This window comes from Oryctolagus cuniculus, chromosome 19 (genome assembly GCF_964237555.1).
Source record: "Oryctolagus cuniculus chromosome 19, mOryCun1.1, whole genome shotgun sequence".
NCBI classification, from domain to species: Eukaryota; Metazoa; Chordata; class Mammalia; order Lagomorpha; family Leporidae; genus Oryctolagus; species Oryctolagus cuniculus.
Window position 1 is genome coordinate 24,963,199 of NC_091450.1, and position 23,059 is coordinate 24,986,257.

At 48.0% G+C, this 23,059-nt stretch overlaps 1 protein-coding gene across 7 annotated transcripts in view; it reads left to right on the forward strand.

Moving 5' to 3' along the window:
- Positions 1-22,818, forward strand: part of ZC3H7A (zinc finger CCCH-type containing 7A) — a 45,675-nt gene extending 22,857 nt beyond the window's left edge. For 6 of the 7 annotated variants that reach the window (XM_070064995.1, XM_070064997.1, XM_051847818.2 and 3 more), the window contains 16 exons: positions 463-496; positions 705-988; positions 2,217-2,421; positions 3,500-3,564; positions 4,076-4,262; positions 4,975-5,136; positions 6,880-7,076; positions 7,741-7,841; positions 10,341-10,522; positions 10,927-11,003; positions 12,291-12,424; positions 12,818-12,923; positions 16,378-16,486; positions 19,355-19,488; positions 20,917-21,080; positions 21,926-22,818. In XM_070064995.1, coding sequence (XP_069921096.1) covers positions 463-496; positions 705-988; positions 2,217-2,421; positions 3,500-3,564; positions 4,076-4,262; positions 4,975-5,136; positions 6,880-7,076; positions 7,741-7,841; positions 10,341-10,522; positions 10,927-11,003; positions 12,291-12,424; positions 12,818-12,923; positions 16,378-16,486; positions 19,355-19,488; positions 20,917-21,080; positions 21,926-22,115 — 2,331 coding nt within the window. In that variant the 3' untranslated portion in view covers positions 22,116-22,818. The remainder of the gene's footprint in view (positions 1-462; positions 497-704; positions 989-2,216; positions 2,422-3,499; positions 3,565-4,075; positions 4,263-4,974; positions 5,137-6,879; positions 7,077-7,740; positions 7,842-10,340; positions 10,523-10,926; positions 11,004-12,290; positions 12,425-12,817; positions 12,924-16,377; positions 16,487-19,354; positions 19,489-20,916; positions 21,081-21,925) is intronic. The other variant, XM_070064999.1, reaches the window with a different exon arrangement.
- Positions 22,819-23,059: the final 241 nt, after the last annotated feature.

The following is a 23,059-nucleotide window of genomic DNA, read 5'->3' on the forward strand; positions in this document are numbered from 1 at the left end:
TGGGAGACATTGGGCTAAACAATTAACAATATTTTTTTTTAAGGTTAGCTTTCTTGGGGCGTTTTGGATGTTTTGGATGCTAGCGGCCACTGTGAGTTGCAGGGTGACTGACAGGGTGCCCTCCCAGGTGTTTTGCTGGCTGCCCTCTGGGGAGAGCTGTCCCCCAGGGACTCAGCAGTGGGCCTGCTGGACTAGTACCTCGTGTCATGCAAGTCTGCACAGTCCTTTTGTTTCTTGGACCTTAGTTGGATGAGAGTCTTACTTTTGTGCAAACCTGCATTGTTCTCTTAGGGTAAGTTTTATGGATTGCTTTATAGTTAATTTTTATTTAAAATACACTTAACAGATACATGGTAATAGCTTATATTGATTGGGTACGATGGAGTGGTTTGATACATGTATATGCTTTATATATTTAGAATCCTGAAAATAGTATGATCTATTGTTTGGTTTAATTTCTAGGCTTTGAATTATTCTGTGGAAGATATTGAAGCAGGTATGTTTTCCCAGAACACTGTCCCCAGTTTGATACTTTAGACACAAAATGCAGTTGCCAAGTGAGGTCACTGTGGTCACTGATGCCAAGAGTGTGATTGCGTCCATGGTTGCTTTCCGGCCCGTGGTTGTCTCTGTTACTGACTGTCAGCCGCTGGTGTCCTGTAAGCACAGGGCGGAGAGTGAGTGCCTTTGCATCCGTGTTACAGATTTGGTACCTCCGAGGCACGAGGCCGTCGCTGCCGTCTCTTTACCGGCGTCCAGTTTTCCTCATGACGTTGGAAGTGAGCTGGCCTCGGTTGCTGTGACGCCCCTAGCTTCTCTTTTGCCGCTGCAAGTGGAAGAGAGTGCCCTGCCCTCCGCAGTGCTGGCCAACGGGGGGCAGGCGCCCTTCGCTGCGCAGGACATGTTTTTAGATGATGCAGACATGATCCTTGGAGACGAAATCGATGACCTCCTCGATTCTGCCCCTGAAGCCAGTGAGAGCGTGATGGTGAGTGTCAGCGTCCCTCCTTTCTTCTGAGGGCGGCGGTGAGTTGTTTTTCCGGAGTTTTCTGACTCCTGCCATATGTCGTATCAAGATAGGAGCAGCAGCAGTCTCAGGTTGGCGATGGGGGGAGAAATGCAGAGCCATTTCCAGGGCAGGTGAAGTCGGCGAGATCAGTGCCTCCCTCGCTGGCCGAGAGCTAGCACTGGCTGACAGTGGGGGTCTGTGTGGGCTCTCAGTCCCTCTGCTTCCCCGCCCGTGCAGTGGCCTCACAGTAGGGTGTGTCTGAGAGGTGTAAGGATGGATGGAGCTCGTGGGACGCATGTCAGCAGTGACAGCGTGGAAGCACTCGCCAAGGCAGAGCTGGAGCTTGTGAGTCACGCCTGCAGAGAGCTCATGAGCTTCTCCAGCCCTGTCCCCCTCCCCTCAGTCCTGCAGTTCCTCTTGAAGAAAGCAGATTCTTAGCTCAGACGGCTAAATGAATGTTACCCTGTTAGCTGCCACCCCAGTCTAAGTCAGTGGTGGAAGAACGGTCTCATCACTCGTTTTCTCAATTGGCCATTTACGTTTGATAGTAGAAGCCTGGCTAATGATAATAGTGCAACATCAGAAGAAAAGGAGAATCTTTGTGGACCATTTGTTTCTTGTGTTTGCATGCAGTTTTAAGTTACTAGTTTTTAATGGAAACAACTTGACCACAAATCTGTCACAGAATTTTGAGACCCATTATCACAAAGCTTAATAGGGAAAAAAAAGGAAAAAAAGGAAAATCAGTTTTTATGAGCATTCTAGTTGGGGAAGGGTTAGGAATCACAAAGGCGTTTTGGCTGATGAGATACAAGGGTAACATTTGGATTAAAAGAGTGTTAGATCAGCGCGGTGCACCCGCCGCAGCGCGCCAGCCGTGGTGGCCATTGGAGGGTGAACCAACGGCAAAGGAAGACCTTTCTCTCTGTCTCTCTCTCTCACTGTCCACTCTGCCTGTCAAACAAACAAACAAACAAACAAACAAAAAAAAAAAGAGATTGCATTTCAAACCTTTGAAAAACTGGGCTGGAAAGAAAACAGATTTTGTAGTTAAAATTCTTGTAATGCATCTTGATGTTAAACTTTGTTATGTAATGTGATCATCCGTTGTAATGATTTATTTTTAAATGGGAGTGTTTGAAGTACAGTTGAGCCAAATTTGTGACAGAGTTTCATGAATTGTGACCAGATCTCTTCTCTTCTCCAGCCTCCAGCTTTAGTGCGAGGACCCCTTCCGACAGCCAGCGTCACCCCTAGCTTGCCCTTTTCGGCGTCTCTGTTAGGAACCTTACCCATCGGGGCGAGGTACGCTCCTCCACTCTCCTTTTCAGAACTGTATCCGCCTTTGACCTCATCCCTGGAAGATTTCTGTTCTTCTTTAAATTCATTTTCAGTGAGTGAATCCAAAAGAGGTAAGAATCCAACCTAAATTATAAATGATTGTAGCTCATTTTCTAAACATGGAAATTGTGTCGGGCAGTGATTTAGTGAAGTATAGATCATAGGTACTTGAATTATTATCACTGTAGCTAAAATATAAGACGGGGCCTTCATTTTGAATTCCCCTTGACTTGACTGCCGTTCTGGCTATCAGGGGGCAGAGATGTGAGATAACAATGTGGGTTTATGGGGGGTACTTTGGGGTGCAAAGGGACTTCTAATGCATTGTTCAGTGAAGGTCTGTCCCATCTTCATCAGTCTTGGAGACAGTTGTCCTTTGAGATCATGAACTAGGCAGGTACTGACTTAAGGTCTGTGTTCAAAGTGCTAAGAGTTGGATCTGTTGGGTGCTTCATCCATGGAGCTCAGCAGATGGTGGCCGGTGCAGTAATTTTGCAGGGGATTGCTGAGTTTTGGGTCTGATTCCTGTTTCTATACTCCTGGATTATATATATATATATATATATATATATATACACACACACACACACACACACACACACATATATGTATATATATTTTAAACAATTAGAAATATCTTCATATTTTTTCTGAGTCACTGTGAAATGGTTAAAAGAACAAAAATCTGAACAGTTGAGTTAGAGATTTTCAGTTGAAGAGAGTAAAGTATGTGGGAGACAGAAAGGGAAGGAGGAAGTCATTGGTAGCCTAAGAAGGAGAAAGGATGTGAACTTGATGACTTTTTTGGTGTTATGATGAGTTCCTGTTTTATATTTTTTAAAGGAGCTGCTCTCTTCTCAGTCTGAACGTGAATAATTTACATAGTCTTTTGAACAGTCCTACTTGGCAAGCCTTGCCTTAGCTTACTTCTCTGAAAATAGCTTTCGATTTCAATTTGCTTGACTAAGGGTTATTTGTGGAGGAAAGAAATCCTGCAGAGCCCTGCTGAGTGTCAGTAGTGAGCAAGCAAGCATCCAGGACCTGGGAGGGAGAGGACGTGGGGAGCCATAGCCAGTGAGCTCCGAGCCCTGATGTTCTTATTGCGTGATTAGAGTGAAAAGGTCTGTTGAAGTTTTTTTATTATTTTAGATCTGTCCACCTCAACTTCTAGAGAGGGAACAACGCTTAACAACAGTAATTCTTCCCTTTTACTTGTAAGTGCCACTTCCTCTTTTGTGAATACATCGCTTAAATGGAAGCTAGGTCTTTGACTTTAGTAACAGTTGCTTGATTGAGCATGATGGTCTCCCTTGAATTCTGTGTGTGCCGTGGGAACTAGTGTTAAAAGACCACCCTGGAACATCCAGTAGAAAGTGCTCTGTGTTTAAGACTGGATCTGTCTTAGCACACGAGTCCCCCTGCAGACAGCTTAAGAGGCTGGAGCGCAGGGCACAGATACCTGGAGGAAAAGAGGGCGTGGAAGGTGTGAGTGTCCTGGGAGCATGGTCACGGTTACCTGTTGTGTTGAACAACCCGGGGGGGCCTGGCAACCACGGAGAGGACAGTGTAGACAGGACAGTGTCAGTGTGGCAGGGTGCCCAAGAGGGCGTGCTGCTGACCTCAGGGAAGCATGTCTTGTTCTTCACGTGAATCCCATTCCTGTCTTCCGTGATGATACAATGTTCGTTGCCTGTTTTTTGTTTTTATTTCTCATTCTTCTTGCAGATGAATGGACCAGGTAGTTTATTTGCTTCTGAGAGTTTCCTGGGAATCTCAAGTCAGCCTAGAAATGACTTTGGAAACATTTTCGCAAGTGCAGTCACTAAGCCATCGTCATCAGTGACTCCGAGACATCCCCTGGAAGGAACCCATGACTTGAGACAAGCTTGCCAGATCTGTTTTGTAAAATCAGGTGAGGACCAGACAAGCGAGTAGGGGCAGTAAGCCAGTCCATCGCCGGGGTGTTTCAGGCGCCTCTGAAAACTAGCAGCTGCAGTGGCTCCGCAGTCCCTGCTCTGATTCTTCCGAAGGAAGCAGCGGTTTCTCACCTGGGATCTTTGTCTCTCCCCTTGTGTGATACAGTTTCATTCATAGACCTGTGTGCAGTTGGACACTTACCTGACTTAGAAGCTTGAAAGTTGAAAATTTTATGAAATTCTTTATGTTGCAAGTATACGTTAAAGAATGTGAGAATTCTCAGAGAGTGTTTCTGAAAACTAAAGTACTTTCTGTTGGTTTATTTTGTAGCTTTACCCCTAAAAAATGAGATCCACACATATTTTTGTGCTGTGAACTCAACTTCATTTTCTTTTTTAGATTTGTGTTTAACAGTGTTCTTTGCTGGTGGAAGCCCTTGGGACTCCTATCCAAATTATTTCCCTAATGGTTAAGTAAGGATGTGTCTTGGCAGGACTGGTGTTGATAGACTGGCGTTATCATCTGACAAACAGCATAAAAGACAAAACCTTCATGGCCTGCTGATGCGTTGGGGTTGTGAAAATGAGATTCTTGTGGTTACTGTGTTTTTAGTAATAGATGTTTATCTGCGCACGTCTTAGAAATGTGTCTGCACGATGAAATGCTTGTCTGATGCACGTGAACGGTCCTCTTTGTGTCTGTTTCAGGCCCTAAGTTAATGGATTTCACTTACCATGCTAATATCGATCATAAGTGTAAGAAAGACGTTTTAATTGGTAGGATAAAGAATGTGGAAGATAAATCATGGAAAAAAATACGCCCAAGACCAACTAAAACAAATTATGAAGGACCATATTACATATGTAAAGGTCTGTGCCGTGATTGCTTGTGTTGGTGTACATTGCATAATGATGCAGCAGCTGCTGCAGTACTGGCTGTTACTGGACATGTTTACACAGAGTCAGTAGCAGGCTCTTTCGTCTGACACCTCAGTTGTTTTAATATTATTTGTTACTTGGCCGGCACCGCAGCTCACTAGGCTAATCCTCCGCCTGCGGCGCCGGCACCCTGGGTTCTAGTCCCGGTAGAGGTGCCGGATTTTGTCCTGGTTGCTCCTCTTCCAGTTCAGCTCTCTGCTGTGGCCCGGGAGTGCAGTGGAGGATGGCCCAAGTGCTTGGGCCCTGCACCCATGTGGAAGACCAGGAGGAAGCACCTGGCTCCTGGCTTCTGGCCGTGGCGGCCATTTGGGGGATGAACCAATGGAAGGAAGACCTTTCTCTCTGTCTCTCTCTCTCTCTCTCACTATCTAACTCTGCCTGTCAAAAAAATAAAATAGAATAAATAAATAAAAATATTATTTGTTACTTGTGTTTTTACCATGGTGTGTATATTTTGTAGTTTATGGAAATAAAGGCTATTTTTTAAGATTTATGTATTTATTTACTTATTTGAAAGGCAAAATGATGAACAGAGAGTAAGAGAGATGTGCTGGTTTACTCCCCAAATGCCCACAACAGCTGGAGCTTAGCCAGTCCAAAGCCAGGAAACTGAAACTCCAAGCTGGTCACACACGTGGGTGGCAGGTGCTCAAGCACTTGGACCGTCTGCTGCTTTTCTAGGTGCATTAGCAGAGAGCTGGATTGGAATCAGATATCTGGAACTTGAACTGGCACTGAAATGGTATGCTGGTGTCCCAAGCCACTAACTAGGTTTTTTTTTTTTCCCCTGGAAGGCAGAGTTACAGAGAGAGAAGAGACAGAGCAAGATCTTGAATCCACTGGTTCACTCCCAACCAGCTGCAGTGGCTGGGGCTGGCCAGGCCAGAGCCTGGACTTGGGCCATCTTCCAGTGCTTTCCCAGGCACATTAGCAGGGAGCTGGATTGAAAGGGGAGCATCTGGGTCTTGACCTGGGGCCCAGATAGGATGCCAGTATTGCAGATGGAAGCTTAACCTATTATGCCACAATGCTGGCCCCTGAGCTAACAAGATTTTAATCTGAAAACTGGCTCAGGCTTTGATGTGTCTGACTTAGTCTAAACTGAATCTGTACACGGAGCTAAGCTTCGAGAATGTTGCTGTATTTAATATGCTTTTGGGAGAACTTGGTATTTTCATTTTTGGCAGACACCTTCATCTGAATGAACTTTGTCTCTGAATGAATTTTAAAAAACTTAAATGGAGTACATGAGAGTATCAGAGCTTTTTAAAAAGTTGTCTGTTTTTATTTGTTTGAAAGGAAGAAAGAGACAGACTGTTGGTTATGCTCCAAATGCCTGTAACAGCCAAGGTGGGGCCAGCCTGAGCCAGGAACCTGGAACTCAGTCCAGGTCTCCCACATTGGTGGCAAGGACCCAAGCACTTGAGCCGTCACCTGCCGCTTTGCAGGGCGCAGTTAGAATCAGCAGCAGAGCTGGGGTTTGAACCCAGGCACTTCGATACTGGGATGCGGCTATTCCAAGTGGTCTCTTTACCACTGTGGCAAAATAAAAGGGATTTGGTCTTGAAAAAGTAATCCATGCTGAGCAGGGGCAGGAGTGTGTGTTGCCTGACGCTGTCGCAGGACGCCGTCTGCGTGCTGAGTGCTCACTGGCTTTCTCTCCGCTGTGTGCAGACGTTGCTGCTGAGGAGGAGTGTCGGTACTCTGGCCACTGCACTTTCGCCTACTGCCAGGAAGAGATAGATGTGTGGACGCTGGAGCGCAAGGGGGCCTTCAGTCGCGAGGCTTTCTTCGGTGGCAATGGAAAGATCAGCCTGACCGTGTTCAAGCTTCTCCAGGAGCATCTCGGAGAGTTTATGTTCCTTTGTGAGGTGCTCTGAGACACCCCCTGCCCCCCCCCCTTTTTTTTTTTTGCTATAAAACTCATGATAGTTCTTGACTTGCTAGCCCAGTAGTGCCGAACACGCAGCAGGGGTCCTGCCAAGTGCTCATACAGGGCCAGCGTCTTAGTGAATGCCAGCCCCTGTGGTTCTCCAAAGACCACTATGTTTAGTTTTTTAAGGTTTTATTTATTTCATTTGAAAGTCAGAGTTACACAGAAAGAGAAGGGGAAACAGAAAGAAAGAGAGGTCTTCTATCCGTTGGTTCACTCCCCAGTTGGCTACAACAGCCGGAGCCACGCTGATCCAAAGCCAGGAGCTTCTTCCAGGTCTCCCATATGGGTGCAGGGGTCCAAGGACTTGGGCATCTTCTACTGCTTTCCCAGGCCACAGCAGAGAGTTGGATCAGAAGTAGAACATCTGGGACTTGAACTGGCGCCCATATGGGATGCCAGCACTGCAGGTGGTGGCTTGACCTGCTGCGCCACAGCACTGGCCCCCAAAAACCACTATTAAGGCTGCATGTTGAATATTCAGTGATAGAAGGATGTCATGCTTATGACTTTGTGAGGATACTAGAACTAGGGTAGTATCCTGGGTATAGAATTTAAATTTGGTGTTAAGTTTCTTGTAATAATCCTTCTCTCTGTTCCAGAAATGTTTTGATCATAAACCTAGAATGATAAGTAAAAGAAATAAAGATAATTCTACTGCCTGTTCTCACCCAGTTACAAAGCATGAGTTTGAAGACAATAAGTAAGTTGCCAGTTTCTGGATTTTTTTTTAATGACACAGTAAACTCTTTTCTTCAGGTCCAAATGAAACATGTTGTGGCACCTGCCTGGGCAGTTTCCCTCCCCTTTTTATTGTTTGGTTGGTTGTTACTTTAAAATGTGTTTCAGTAGATTTGGGGGGCATTAAATAATGAACCATTAAGCTGATTTCTTATTTTTTTTGTAAAGATTTATTTAGTATTTACTTGAAAGGCATAATTACAGAGAGAGAGAGAGAGAGAGAGCTTCCATCTGCTGGTTCCAAATGGCTGCAGCTGGGGCTGTGCCAGGGCGAAGCAAGCAGTCTAGAGCGTCTTCCTGGACCTCCACGTGGGTGGCGGGGCCCAAGCACTTGGGCCGTCTTCTGATGCCTTCCCAGGCACATTGGCAGGGAGCTGGATTGGAAGTGGAGCGGCTGGGATTCACACCGATGCCCATATGGGATGCCAGCGCCGCAGAGGGCAGCAGTGCCTGCTGCTCCACCGCGCTGGCCCTGTTTGAGAGCATCTCAAGAAGCCTGTGGAAAATGGAAGTAAAAGATATGTTTGCTTGGTACAAAATGAAATCCATGCATACGAGGGGTCTTCAAAGAGTTCATGGAAAATGTGTATTATAAAAAACTATGGAGTTCAAACAATTTTTGCCCTCAAATAAACTTACCCTTTAAAAAAAAAAGTTGTTTAAAAAAAAAAAAGCTGGGGCCGGCACTGTGGCACAGCTGGTTAAACCCCTGGCCTGAAGCGCCAGCATCCCATATGGACGCAGGTTCAAGACCCGACTGCTCCGCTTCTGATCCAGCTCTCTGCTATGGCAGGGATAGCAGTAGAAGATGGCCCAAGTCCTTAGGTTCCTGCTCCTTCGTGGGAGACCTGGAAGAAGCTCCTTGCTCCTGTCTTAGGATTGGTGCAGCTCTAGCTGTTGGGGCCATCTAGGGAGTGAACCAGCGGATGGAAGACCTCTGTCTCTGTCTCTCTCTACCTCTCTCTGTAATTCTATCTTTCAAATAAATAAAATAAACCTTTTTAATAAAAAGTTGTTTTAAGTATTTATTTACTTATTTGAAAGGCACAGTGACAGAGAAGGGGAGAGAGAGAGATCTCCTGTCTGCTGGTTCATCCCTCAAGTTCCTGCAACAGCCACATCAGGGCCAGGCTGAAGCCAGAAGCCAGGAACTCTCTAGGGTCTCCAGCCTGGGTGATGGGGACCTAAGTACTTGGTTATCACTTGCTGCTTTCCCAGGAAGGTTAACAGGGAGCTGGATTGAAGCGCAGTAGCTGGGACTTGACCTAGCTCTGACATGGATGTCCATGTTGTAAATGCTGGCTTAACCTGATGTGCCACAATGTCGGCCCTTGATAAACAATTTAAAAAGTTTTTTTATTATATAAATAGAGAAAGAGAGCTCCTATCACTCGTTCAAATGCCCACAATAGCCAGGACTTGACCAGGGCTGAAGCCAAGAGCCAGGAGCTCAGTGAGGTCTCCCTTGTGGGTGGCAGAAACCCAGTTACTTGAGCAATCACCTCTGCCTCCCAAGGTCTGCATCACAGGCAGCTGGTAGTGAACTGCAGCTGGGAGCTGAATCCCGGCGCTCCGATGTGGGCATGGGCGTCTCAACCTCTAGAAATGCTTGCCTCCAGACCATCTTTGAATTCTATCTTTCCATCAACTTTTTTTTTTTTTTTAAAGATCTATTTTATTTATTTGAAAGAGTTATAGAGAGAGGTAGAGACAGAGAGGTCTTCCATCTGCTGGTTCACTCCCCAGATGGCCATAACAGATAAAGCTGTACTGATCTGAAGCCAGGAGCCAGGAGCTTCTTCTGGGTCTCCCATTTGGGTGCAAGAGCCCAAGGACTTGGGCCTCCTTCTGCTGTTTGCCCAGGCCATAGCAGAGAGCTGGGTTGGAAGAGGAGCAGCCAGAACTAGAACTGGTGCCCACATGGCATGCTGTGCTGCAGGCCAGGGCTTTAACCCGCTGCGCCACAGCACCAGCCCCTCCATCAACTTTTTGAAATGCCTATGTGTGTATGTATGTGTGTGAGAGAGAGAATTTTTTTTAAAGCTATGGCAGAGGGGCAGGCGCTGTGGTGCAGTGGGTTAAGCCACCATCTGCAGGGCCTGCGTCCCATGTGGGCGCTAATTAAGTCCTGCTGTTCTGCCTCTGATCCAGCTCCCTGCTAGCATGCCTGGGAAGGCAGTGGAGGGTGGCCCAAGTCCTTGGGCCTCTGCATCCACATGGGAGACCTGGAAGAAGCTCCTGGCCCTTGCCTTTGGGCTGGCCCAGTCCTGGCCGTTGTGGCCATTTTGGGGGTGAGGCAGTGGGTGGAAGCTCTCTCTTCCTCTTTCTCCCTTTCCCTGTCTCATTAATTCTGCCTTTTAAATAAATAGATACATCTTTAAAAAGAAAATACTATTTCTTTAAAAAAAAAGATAAAGCTATGGCAGAACAATATTGAGATGTCACTTTGTTTTCATTTTAGGTGCCTTGTCCACATTTTGCGAGAAACAACAGTAAAATACTCGAAAATACGTTCTTTTCATAGTCAGTGTCAGCTTGATTTATGTCGACATGAGGTTCGCTACGGCTGTTTAAGGGAAGATGAATGTTTTTATGCCCATAGTCTTGTGGAATTGAAAGTGTGGATAATGCAGAGTGAGACAGGTAGGTGTGTGCATGACCAAGATGTGTTTCCCCAGTCAGAGTTGGAGTTTGATGAAACGGACATGTGGAGGCTTAGGCTTCCCCATCGCCCTGAAGTGCTGTGCTGTGTATTTTGTCCTGAGCTTAAACCTGCTGATTTCTAGAGTGGCCTTTTTTTGATGTGGCTTCATGCAGTTAATTGCTGATTCCAGTTCATCCACGTGGTATGTATTTGTGAGGCAGAAAGATTTCTGTGTTTGTGAACACTCCATTTTGGCAAAGAGGAATGGGGTGTTAGTTCATCCTTGGAGATGGGCTAGACTGCGTGAGAGTCATTGCCTGGGTGGGAGTTTTCCCAGGCTCAAGGATGGGCACACGTGGTGACGGCACACAGTTAAAGAGAGGCTGGCTTGTACCTTTGCCAGGTATCTCACATGATGCCATCGCTCAAGAGTCTACGCGGTATTGGCGAAATTTGGAAGCAAATGTTCCCGGAGCGCAGGTATTTTCTGTGTGTACTGTCTGCATTTAACTTTCTTTCTGGAGTTGTCTAATGGATATTGGTTGTTGGTGAATGCAATTTATACTTAAGGTTCAGTTACTTTTTTTTTTTTTTTGACAGGATAAACACCCACAGTAGCTTTTTTTTTTTTAAGATTTTATTTATTTATTTGAGAGGTAGAGTTATACACAGTGAGAGGGAGAGACAGAGAGAAAGGTCTTCCATCTGCTGGTTCACTCCCCAAATGGCTGTGATGGCCGGAGCTGCACCATTCCAAAGCCAGGAGCCAGGACTTCTTCCAGGTTTCCCACTCAGGTTCAGGGCCCAACCACCTGGGCCATCTTCCACTGCTTTCTCAGCCCATAACAAAGAGCTGGATCAGAAGAGGAGTAGCCAGAACTATCGCACCCATATGCGATACTGGCACCTGCGCCACAGCACCAGCCCCAGTTATTTTCTTAATGTTTATTCTATTAAGTAATTTCTAAAAAATGGTTATTTTCATCTACTTGAAAGGCACAGAGACAGATCTTTCATCTGCTGGCCTGCTTCCCAAATGTCTGCAACAGCCAGCTTGGGTCAGGCCAAAGTGAAGAGCCATGACCCTATCTGGTTCTCCCACGTGGGTGATAGGAATCCAAGCACTTCAGCTATATCATTCCTGCCTCCTGGGTTCATACAGGAAGCTGTATTGCAGGCAGCCACTCCTTTACGGGAAGTGGGTGAACCTGCTGTGCCATAATGCCCTCCTCCCCAATAAGTAATTCTTTTTTTTTTTTTTTTAATATTTATGTATTTATTTGAGAGGCAGAGTTACAGACAGAGAAGGAGGTCTTCCATACACTGGTTCACTCTCCAAATGGCCACAACGTCTGGGAGCTGGGCCGATCTGAAGCCAGGAGCTTCTTCCGGGTCTCCCACGTGGGTGCAGGGGCCCAAGGACTTGGGCCGTCTTCCACTACTTTCCCAAGCCATAGCAGAGAGTTGGAAGAGGAGCAGCCTGGACACAAACTGGCACCCATATGGGAAGCTGGAGTCCCAGGTGGAGGCTTAGCCTACTACGCCACAGCGCTGGCTCCTATAATCAGCTTTCATCATTCTGTCCTTCATCATTCTTCCCTCTGAGGGAAGAACTGGAGATTGATAACTCTTAAGACATAAATAAATGATCAGATCATTGAACCAGACAAACAGAAAATTGTATGCTATGAAAAAAATGCATGGTGATTTTGCTGTTAGAAGACTGGTTTTCTATTACCATTAAGACTGATTTTTTAATTGTTTAAGGTACTTGGCAGTCAAGCAATGCCTGGGTCTCTCAATATGAAGATAAAATTTGTGTGTGCTCAATGTCTGAGAAATGGTCAAGTCATTGAACCAGACAAAAACAGAAAATATTGTAGTGCAAAAGCAAGGCATTCGTAAGTATTGTGTGTATGGAAACAGTGCTAGTGGTGGTTGCCTGTTTCATAGGTGTACAGTCATACGTAAAAGAAGAAAGATTAAGGCTTTGAAGACAGCTGAGGAAAGTAGCTAATTCAGGCATAATTCCAAAAGGGAAGAGATTTTTTTAGGAGTTAGTATCTGATTATTCAGAAGCCATGTTTTCCCTGTATTTTATCAATTCTTTACTTACAGTCTGTAGGGAATGTTTACAGCCACCCAGAGGAAGTGGAATTGTAGAACCATAAGGCATTTCTTTAAGAATGGTTGTGGAAAACAAAATCTCTGGTCCTTCAAGCACAAACCTTGTACCCCTTGATATTATGCCTTTTTCCAGTGTGTCTGTTTTTTCTGAACTCCATTTTTCTTAGGTGGACCAAAGATCGCCGTGCGATGAGAGTGATGTCTATTGAACATAAGAAGTGGAGGAACATCCGTCCTCTCCCCACAAAGAAACAAATGCCTGTACAGTTTGATGTACATACGTAATTTTTAAGCCACTTTTTTCAAATTAGGCTTTCAAATCATTAGCAAGTAGTAATAATTCAGTTTGGAACTCAAGTCCTTGACATAATGCTCCTCAGTGTAGTGACATTTAAGTGTTCCTCTTTTGTTTTCCTTCCGTGTGTGTGTGTGTGTGTGTGTGTGTGTGAGAGAGAGAGAGAGAGAGAGAGATTCGATAGCAGTTTTCATGTTGATTGGAATTTTATCAGTTATTTGGAAAAAGTCAACAGGGACTGGAATGTGGGCATAGCTTAACATTTTTCACATGAATTACTTTGGGGAGGCCATGAGGGAGAATCACGTATGATTTTGATGCCTCAGGTTTGATATGTTAGTATGAAGGCTCTGAAGGAGTTCGTTTTCACCATGTCTTGTTGAAGCAAGTGATACTAGTGCGAAGATACTCAACTTTATGGAGCTTTCTAGAAGTAATCCAAAAGAAAATGTTCAGTGTTACAGAAACATGTTTCTTTTTTAACGATTTATTTTATTTATTTGAAAGACAGAGTTAGAGAGAGAGGTAGAGACAGAGGGAGAGGTCTTCCATCTACTGGTTCACTCTGCAATGGCTGCAGCAGCCAGAGCTAAGCCAATCTGGAGCCAGGAGCCAAGATACTCTTCTGGGTCTTCCATGTGGGTGCAGGGCCCCAGGAATTGGGCCATCTTCCGCTGCTTTCCCAGGGAAAGCAGGGAGCTGGGTTGGGAGAGGAGCAGCCAGAACTCAAACGTGTCCATATGGGATGGCGGCATTGCAGGCTGGGGCTTGAACCTGCTGTGCCACGGTGCCGGCCCCGAGAAGCGTGTTTCTTAACATCATTTAGAATGAAGATACCTAGCCGCCTTGAGGCTGGGCTGGTGTTCTTGTGGCCCATTTTGTGTTGGTGCTCCCGTTGCCTCTGGACCCTCCTCTTCCCAAGACAGGATCTGGATAGAGTCTGGAGGTGCTTGTGTGGCATCAGGGACAGGCACACCAGGAGCAGCCATAGGCTGTCAGCTTTCTGCCCTTATGGAGCAAATGTGGAGACAGACTTTTCCCCAGAAGTCAGGGCTGAGGGACCCTAGAGTCCCCGCACAGTGAAGCCTCCCTCCGTGACGTTAGGAAGAATTGAGAGGCAGATGGATTTCTCCTCACTAGCGTGCCCTGCGCTTTGCCGTGTTCACACAGTGAGGTCAGTCTTGGAGGAGGTGGTGTGTCTGTGGTTTATCCCAGGTGGTTGGAGATGCAGGTGGATCCGTGGGTGCTGAAGGGCGGGGAGAGGCTTGCTGGAGGTGTGCTAATGGAGATGATGTGTGTGAAGAGGACTTGTGAAGCAGGGACAGGCGGAGTGCGAGGGCTCCTGAAGCAGCTGCCTGGCCAGGGCTGCTGCTTATCCTGCGATCGCGAACGGGGCGCACCGCCCTGCCGCACTACAGTAGTCCCCTTCCTCCTTCCCTGCTGCGGTGCTAGGTGCTGCTAGGGGCTCTTCTCCTAGAAGAAGAGGTGACAGTGCGTGCGCGTACACGCAGAGTGTGGAGAGGGGACTGTGTGCACGCAGAGTGGTGAGGGGGAGTGTGTGTGTGTGTGTACACGCAGAGTGTGGTGAGGGGGACTGTGTGCACGCAGAGTGTGCTGGAGTGTGTGTGTGTGTGTGTACATGCAGCGTGTGGTGAGGGGGACTGTGTACACGCAGAGTGGTGAGGGGGAGTGTGTACACACAGAGTGTGGTGAGGGGGACTGTGTGCACACAGAGTGGTGAGGGGGAGTGTGTGTGTGTGTTTACACAGTGTGGTGAGGTGGAGTGTGTGTGTTTACACAGAGTGTGGTGAGGTAGAGTATGTACATGCAGAGTGGTGAGGTGGAGTGTGTGTGTGTGTACACACAGTGTGGTGAGGGGGAGTGTGTGTGTACACACAGTGTGGTGAGGGGGAGTGTGTACACACAGTGTGTTGAGGTAGAGTATGTACACACAGAGTGTGGTGAGGTGGAGTGTGTGTGTGTACACGCAGAGTGTGCTGGAGTGTGTGTGTGTACACAGTGTGGTGAGGGGGAGTGTGTGTGTGTGTACACGCAGAGTGTGCTGGAGTGTGTGTGTGTACACAGTGTGGTGAGGGGGAGTGTGTGTGTGTACACGCAGAGTGTGCTGGAGTGTATGTGTGTGTACACACAGAGTGTGGTGAGGGGGAGTGTGTGTGTGTACACACATGCATCCAGTGTGGTGAGGTGGAAAGGGAGCAGGCTTCCGAGTCTGCCAGGAGGGCCCTGGTCAGGTTGTTCGGCGTCAGGTTACTGTGGATGGGAATAATCCCCCCCAGGACAGCTGTGTGCGCAGGTGCCTAAAAACCCAGCCCAGGTCCCAGCCTTCTCCTTAAACTTCCCTTCTCCCTGCTCCTAGTCACTGAGCTTGGAAAGACCATGGTAAATATTTCCCTAGCTCTAACAACTGAGGGCTCACTGGGGCTCAACTGAGAAAGGACTGTGACCAAGGCAGTCACAAGACTGGCTCGTTGACCCAGACTTCACACAGATTTTCAGGGTGGGGCCACTGGCCTTTGTCCAAGCCCCGTTAGGGCTTCCTGCTCTTAGAGTGTTAGATGTTAAGCCTGTAATGTTACATAAGACAAGTAGTGTCGAGGGCCAGCCCTGGCTGAAACATAAAGTTAAGATGCGCTAATAATTTGTTGTCCTAGGATTTACGCTCTAAAAGGCCAAGTCGATTGATCTTTAAAAATGAACTCTGTGGGTGACAGGCTTTTCTTGGTCTAGACCCCCATGATCCTTAGGGACGGTCATGTTCTGATCACTGCTACTTTGTCCTCCACCAGTCACTGTATTTACTTTGTATTTTTAAATGAAAACACAGATCATCAGAAGCAATAGTATTTGGAAGCTAGCTAACTCCCTGGGCTGGCTAGTTTAATAGCTGTCTTCAGACAGTGCCTGCCTAGTGAGTTAGGGGTTAGGGGTGAGGCGAGCAACTCGTACGGGGTAGAGGTATGCTAAGTTTCTGAAAATCTCTGGTAACCTTGGGGGGACACAGCAGTGTCCTGGCTGTTTCCTGGGTGCTGATGGGCGGCCTCGGCATCAGGAGTGTTTAGGCAAGGGGAGTGGGGCTGCCTAACCAAGAGGGCCAGAGATTTGTCACTGTGGATAGTAAATGTTCTGAATGAGCACATTTGTCAGTATTTTCTTGTTAAAAATAAAAAGTTCCGTACTTGAATTTCTTTGGAAAAATTTTGAGTTAGACAGTTGACCATCAGTGTGATTTCCTGTCTTTTGGGCTTATAGGTAGTTTGAATAGAATCAAATTAGTCTTATTTGAACATCTTACTACCAAGCATTAGTATGGAAGATAATGCTTACTTTGGTTAAGTATAAAAATTAGGCAGTTTTCCTAAGCACGCTCTATCTTAAAATATGTCGGCTTTTTTCTTTTTTTTTTTAATCTAGCTATGCAACCATATTGCTTCTGGGAGAAAATGTCAGTACGTTGGGAACTGTTCCTTTGCGCACAGCCCCGAGGAGCGAGAAGTGTGGACCTACATGAAGGAGAATGGCAGTAAGTTGTGGCTTTTGCTGTGTTCCTGACATTGTGAGCACCGGCTTGTCTAGAAGTTGCCTCTGTAGACATGGCAGCTGCCCGTGAGCCCCGAAAACAGTGCACTTTCAGCAGGCACACCCTGTTTTCGTCAGTAGCTCTGTTGCTGACAGTGACCGGAACGTGCGGCCACAGCCTCAGGGGAGTGCATCTGACATGCATGTGTGTGTGGCTAGGTCCCGTCTGCACAGGAAAATGGAAGTCTGCATCTTTGGATGGAGTGGAGTAGATGCGTTCCGTTCTGGGACTGTTGAAGTCAGATCGTCTTCAGTGAGCAGTACCCCCGAGCTCAGCAGCTTGGGGCGGGGTGCCCGTTGAGCGAGTCCTTCATTGGGAAAACAGGCCCGATGCAAAGGCCCCAGGACAGAATGGTTATTCTGGTCAGATTTCAGTCTTCATGAGATGCCTTTGAGAGGAGCCTCAGATAACCTTTCACTTAACGACCCTAAAACGTGTCACTCCATGGGGCAGTATTCTCCTGCAGTGAAGTGGCAGGAGTAGACCACCTGCAGGCCCCAGATTCTGAGGACCGACGGGATTGCAGGCTGCAGCCACGCGCCGGCAGTGACTTGTGCACAAGGGACTCCCACTGGCTGTGTCCTCTGGCGGGACCTGCGGCCCTAAAGCTTCCTGCAGCTGCGCGTGCGTGTCCGGGCTCTGGAGGGTCTGAGGAGGAACGTTTGTCTTTCACCTTAGCCTGATGGCTGAGAAATGCCTGTGCAGACGGCAGAGCTGAAGGAATCGGGCCCCCTTTGCAGAGGTTTCGGCACAGTGGTTCTCACCAGACATGCTCTGCCTTCTCCCTGGGACTTCGGCAGTACCTGGAGACATTCCTGGTCATGACGTGGGTGCTGTGTCTGGCATCCGGTGGGCGGAGCACAGAGGTGCTGCGGGGTGCCCTGCAGTGCTCGGCACGGACCCCGGTGGTCAGTGTGGCGAGGCTGAGCTTGAGGCACCAGCTGTAACACGTGGCGGAGTCGCGGACAGACCTGTTTTCCCAGCACCTGGTCACGGCTGTATTGTGTTGGTCCTCTGAGACTGTGGCTTGATTGATAACTGCCACTGGGGCCAGGCTTGGTCCAGTACTAGCATGCTTTTCAGCTTTCTTTTTTTTAAAGATTTATTTATTTACTTCAGAGGCATAGTTAGAGACAGAGAGGGAGCCAGAGAAAGCAAGCTTCCATTTGCTGATTCACTCCCCTGATGGCCACAACGACCGGGGTTGGGCCAGGCCAAAGCCAGGAGCAGGAGCTTCTGGGTCTCCTACATCACTGCAGGGGCCCAAGCACTTGGCCCATCTTCTTCTTCTTCTTCTTCTTTTTTTTTAAAGATTTTATTTTTTTATTTGAGAGGTTAAGTTACAGACAGGCCGGCGCCGTGGCTCAATAGGCTAATCCTCCGCCTTGCGGCGCCAGCACACCGGGTTCTAGTCCCGGTCGGGGCGCCGGATTCTGTCCTGGTTGCCCCTCTTCCAGGCCAGCTCTCTGCTGTGGCCAGGGAGTGCAGTGGAGGATGGCCCAAGTGCTTGGGCCCTGCACCCCATGGGAGACCAGGAGAAGCACCTGGCTCCTGCCTTCAGATCAGCGTGGTGCGCCGGCCACAGCGCGCCAGCCGCGGCGGCCATTGGAGGGTAAACCAACGGCAAAAGGAAGACCTTTCTCTCTGTCTCTCTCTCTCACTGTCCACTCTGCCTGTCAACCAAAAAAAAAAAAAAAAAAAAAAAAGTTACAGAGGGAGAGACAGAAAGGTCTTCTTTCCGCTGGTTCGCTCTCAAATGGCCACAGTGGCTGGAGCTGTGCCTATCCGAAGCCATGAGCCAGGCACTTCTGGGTCTCCCATGCAGGTACAGAGGCCCAAGCACTTGGGCCATCTTCTACTCCTTTCCCAGGCCATAGCAGAGAGCTGGATTGGAAGTAGAGAAGCTGGGACTTGAACTAACACTTATATGGGATGCTGGCGCCACAGGCAGAGGATTAACCTATTGTGCCATGGTGCTGTTGGCCCATCTTCTGCAGCCTTCCCAGGCTATCAGCAGAGAGCTGGATCAGTAGTAGGGCCAGGACTTGAACCGGCACCCATTTTGGTGCTACAGGTGGATGCTTAACCTACTACGCCACAGCATTGGCCCATGTCATCTTTCTTAATGAACTGTGACAGGGTGTCAGGGCTTTAGGCCCTTGATGTCATGTCTGTAGCCTTACGTGGTTCTGGCACAGTTGGAGTGTGTGACACAGGGCACATCCCTTAGGATGATTTCTGAATTTGAAATAGCCCTTGCAAATTGAGGGAGGAATTAATTAATCTAGAAAACTGATATCTGTGGTTTTGACAGTCTGAAATTGACCTACTGCAATAGACTACCTCTCCCTGTCCACTATAATGGTGCTTCTTCAGCACTCTGGATTTTCTTTGTTCATTTTAAAAAATTTATTTATTTGAAAGGCAGAGTTACACAGAGAAGTAGAGACAGAGACAGAGAGAGTTTTCCATCTACTGGTTCACTCCCCAAATGGTTGCAACAGCTGGGGCTGGGCCAGGTTGAATCTGGGAGCTTCTCCCAGGTCTGCCACGTTTGTGCAGGCACCCAAATACTTGGGCCATCTTCTGCTGCTTTCCCAGGCACATTAGCAGGGAGCTGGATTTCAAGTGTAGCAGCTAGGACTCAAACCATATGGGATGGTGGTGCTGCAGGCTGCGGCTTTACCCTGCTGTGCCACAGCGCTGGCCCCTCTTCTTTTAAAAACATTTGCTAATACAAAATATGTGCATGACGTGTGTATTTAAATCGCACTTACTTGTTGCTGCTAAAAGCAATTCATTTTTCTTTAGTACAAGATATGGAGCAGTTTTATGAACTGTGGCTGAAGAGTCAGAAAAATGAAAAAAGTGATGATGTAGCCAGTCAGTCCAACAAGGAAAATGGAAAACAAATTCACATGCCCACAGACTATGCGGAAGTCACCGTGAGTACCCCGGGGCCTGCACGGCAGCTTGTCTCTGAGCCCCTTCCTCCCTCCTGCCCAGCGTGGCGAGCTGTGTTGGGGATCTGTATCCCTCTCCTCTGTGGTTTTCTGCTGTTAGCTAAAGTGTCTTCACGCCAAAACACTTCCTTTCTCTAACTTTGGAGCCAGAGATGTGTGGGTGCCAAGTCCTGGTTCCTGTCCTCCGAGCCTGGGACCCTGGGCAGGTCATGATGGCAAAGTCTGGAGGGTTTGTCACTGCTGTGCTGTTGCTGCAGGCGCTCAGGAGACGGGGCCGTTCACGCCCCCGCACGCTCCTCCAAGCATCTGTGCAGACGTGGAGTCACTGGTGTCTGTCACTCCTCTGCTTTTGTTTTTAAACATTTCAGGAAGTCAAAGAGGATGATACAGTGACTGTCTTGAGCCCCCCATCGCCACTGAACTGATGTTAATCGTTTGTCGTGTTTGCTTCTGTAAGGTGGATAGGACGTTTCAGGCAGAGTGTGGCTCTGTTTTTTCCCCTGCCCAGAGGCCCCAGACCTGGTGTGTATTTGGCTGTGTTCGCATATTGACGTCACATTTCTTCCTAAACAGTCTCTTGTCTGCCGGTGTGTTTTGTAAACGTTTCCCTAAGCTGCTTGTTTCTCTGTAGTGTTTTTGGCCTGTCTCCATTTTGCTTCTGTCAGGACTGGGTCCGGTGCCCTCGGCCGGGCACATATGTGAGTACCCACCTCTGCCAGGGCTTGGCGCCAGCCAGCTCCTCTGTGGCCTGTACTTAAGTGCTCCTGCGTGTTCCCAGAGCAGGACTTGCTGGATCGGGAGGTTACCTGGGGTGCTTGACAAGACAGGTTCTTCACTAAGACCCCTGACTTAGTGGGAGTCTGGTTTTATTCCATGTTGCACGCAAGATGCACTTCTCACCCAGGACGTTGGGAAAGTACTGCTCCCACACTCAGGAGCTAGCCTCTGCTGTAGCATTGAATCCCACCACGGCACAGCTCCTTTGTGTGGGCCTGTCCTTCACGGGGCGGCATCTTTGCTTCCTGGTCCCCAGCACAGCCTGGCCCACACTCAGGGGCTCGTTCACAGGCATCGAGTGGACTGGCCCCTAGGTCCCCTGGGGTTGGCATGCCTGGCTGGCCGTTCCAGCTCTCTCTGCCTTTCCTTAGGGTGTGAATTCTGCCCACAATCCCTGTTTGAGTTCGCCCCTTGTCCTCCCAGGACACATCCGTGTTTGCACACCAGCTCCTGGGGCCTCCCTGCTGCAGACATCCTGGACGCCCGACAGGGCTTGTCCCTCTGCTTCCTGACTGCTGGCCGGGCTCCGCTCCTTGCTCACCTCCCCCACGGGACTGGGCTCCATGGGAAGGGGGTTTGGGCTTCACAGTGGATGCCCTGATGGGGACAGGCTCCGTGTCTCTGTGCTCCCAGGTGGACTTCCACTGCTGGATGTGTGGGAAGAACTGCAACAGTGAGAAGCAGTGGCAAGGCCACATCTCCTCGGAGAAGCACAAGGAGAAGGTGTTCCACACCGAGGACGACCAGTACTGCTGGCAGCACCGTTTTCCAACGGGATATTTTAGTATTTGTGAGAGGTACGTAGGTTTTTCCACTTTATCCACATGAAAATTGCTGCTCTTTTAGGGCTTCTGCAGACATTATGTCAGGAGATGGAGAAGTACAAGTGAGGCTGCACTCCCCAAATACCTGCTGTGGCTGGGCCAGGCCAAAGCCACGTCTCCCTTGGGTGGTAGGAGCCCAGCTGCTTGGGCCATCACCTGCTGCCTCACAGGGTGTGTGTGTTGGCAGCAAGATGGACTCAGGAACAGAGCTGGGACTTGAACCCAGGCACTCCTGATGTGGCAGGTTAACTGCCAGGCCACACACCTGCCCTCAGTCAGCACCTTTCATTAATACATTTAAATAGTTTAAAAGTACGATTTTTTCTGTTGCGGATGTCATGGGTGTAAAATATTTTCCAAGGCTTTGCATGTGGGATACGCAAGTCCTAGAGCTAGTGAAGTAGGACCTTCCCGGGATCGTGCCAGGAGAGTCCGCTTTGTAGCACAGCAGCTCCAGCTGCCTCTTGCCAGCTGGCTTCCCATTTCCTGGTTCGAGTCCCAGCTGCTCTGCTTCCGTGAACCTTCCTGCTCCTGCACCTCAGAAGGCGGAAGATGCTGCCCAAGAACTTGGGCCCCTGCTATCCCTGTGGGAGACCAGGACGGAGTTCCTGGCTCCTGACTTTGGCCTGCCCAGACCTGGCTGTTGTAGGAGTTGGGGAATGAATCAGCTTGTGGGAGAGTTCTTTCTCTCTGTTGTTCTGCCTTTCAAATAGATACAGACAAATAAGTAAATACATAAATCTTAGATAAATAAAAGAACCATGTCCGGAGTTTTAGAAACAACTGATGGACGCTCACGAGCTGCCCTGTCCTGACAGGTATATGAATGGTAGCTGCACAGAAGGAAACAGCTGTAAATTTGCACATGGAAACGCTGAACTTCATGAATGGGAAGAAAGAAGAAATGTCCTAAAGATGAAGCTCAGCAAAGCACGAAAAGATCACTTAATTGCCCCAAATGATAATGACTTTGGAAAATATAGTTTTTTGTTTAAAGATTTAAACTAATATGCTGGCTTCTATGTATGTAACCTAATCAGAGCATTGACCAGAGAAATTGCAAGTGTTGTAAGGCACGTAGCAGAGGGGCTCAGACTTTCTGCTTGAATTGGCACATATCCTGAGCAGCAACCCACAGTAGGTAGGAAAACGGGCTGTTTAACGGGTCTGGCCCAGCTCTCACGGAACCATTGGCATCAAATGGCGAGGTGACTGCTCCCCGGCTGCCGTCTGTTGAATGGAGTGTTGGAGGAGGAGTTGGAGAGGAGGTGAGGTTATGTCTGGGGCGACTCTTCGCGTTGGTCCTTCAGTGCAGAACCGTGATGCTAAGAGAATACACACTTGGACCGGGATCAGAGTACATGCGGGATGAAATTTCTTCACTTAGCAGAACGAACGTATTTAATAATGTTTGCTACTTATCTGTACGTAGGTTGCTTAAAAAAGGATTTTCTTAACTCAGATTTTAAGCCAAATAACCATTTAACACCAGTACCTGTTAAATGGGGTATTTTTCTGTATTTGTATGTTTCACTATAATAAGGGAACTGAGGATAATGTGCATTGAGAATATTTTGAAAAATAATCAGTTGACTCAAATTTTATTTCTTGGTCTTTTGCTGTTTAAATGATTTCAAAGATTAAACTTGTACTGTTGGTATTGTGTAGTGTATGGACCAATACTGCCTGTAATAAAGATTTTATATATAAATCTCTGACTTTTTGATATCATTTTCCCACAGAATTGTTCAAACTGTGGGTTCTAAAATCACAAGTTGGGTTCTAGGAACAGGTACGTGATGCGTGATGGAATGCAAATCGGCAGGACGGGAAAGCAGCTTCGGAGCCTCTCCTGTGCTTGGCAGGGTTGTACTTCCGGTGTCACTGAGAGACGGCTGACAGGGGAGAACGGAGGCCGTGGGTCCCAGAGAGACGGCTCTCTGCAGGTGTGG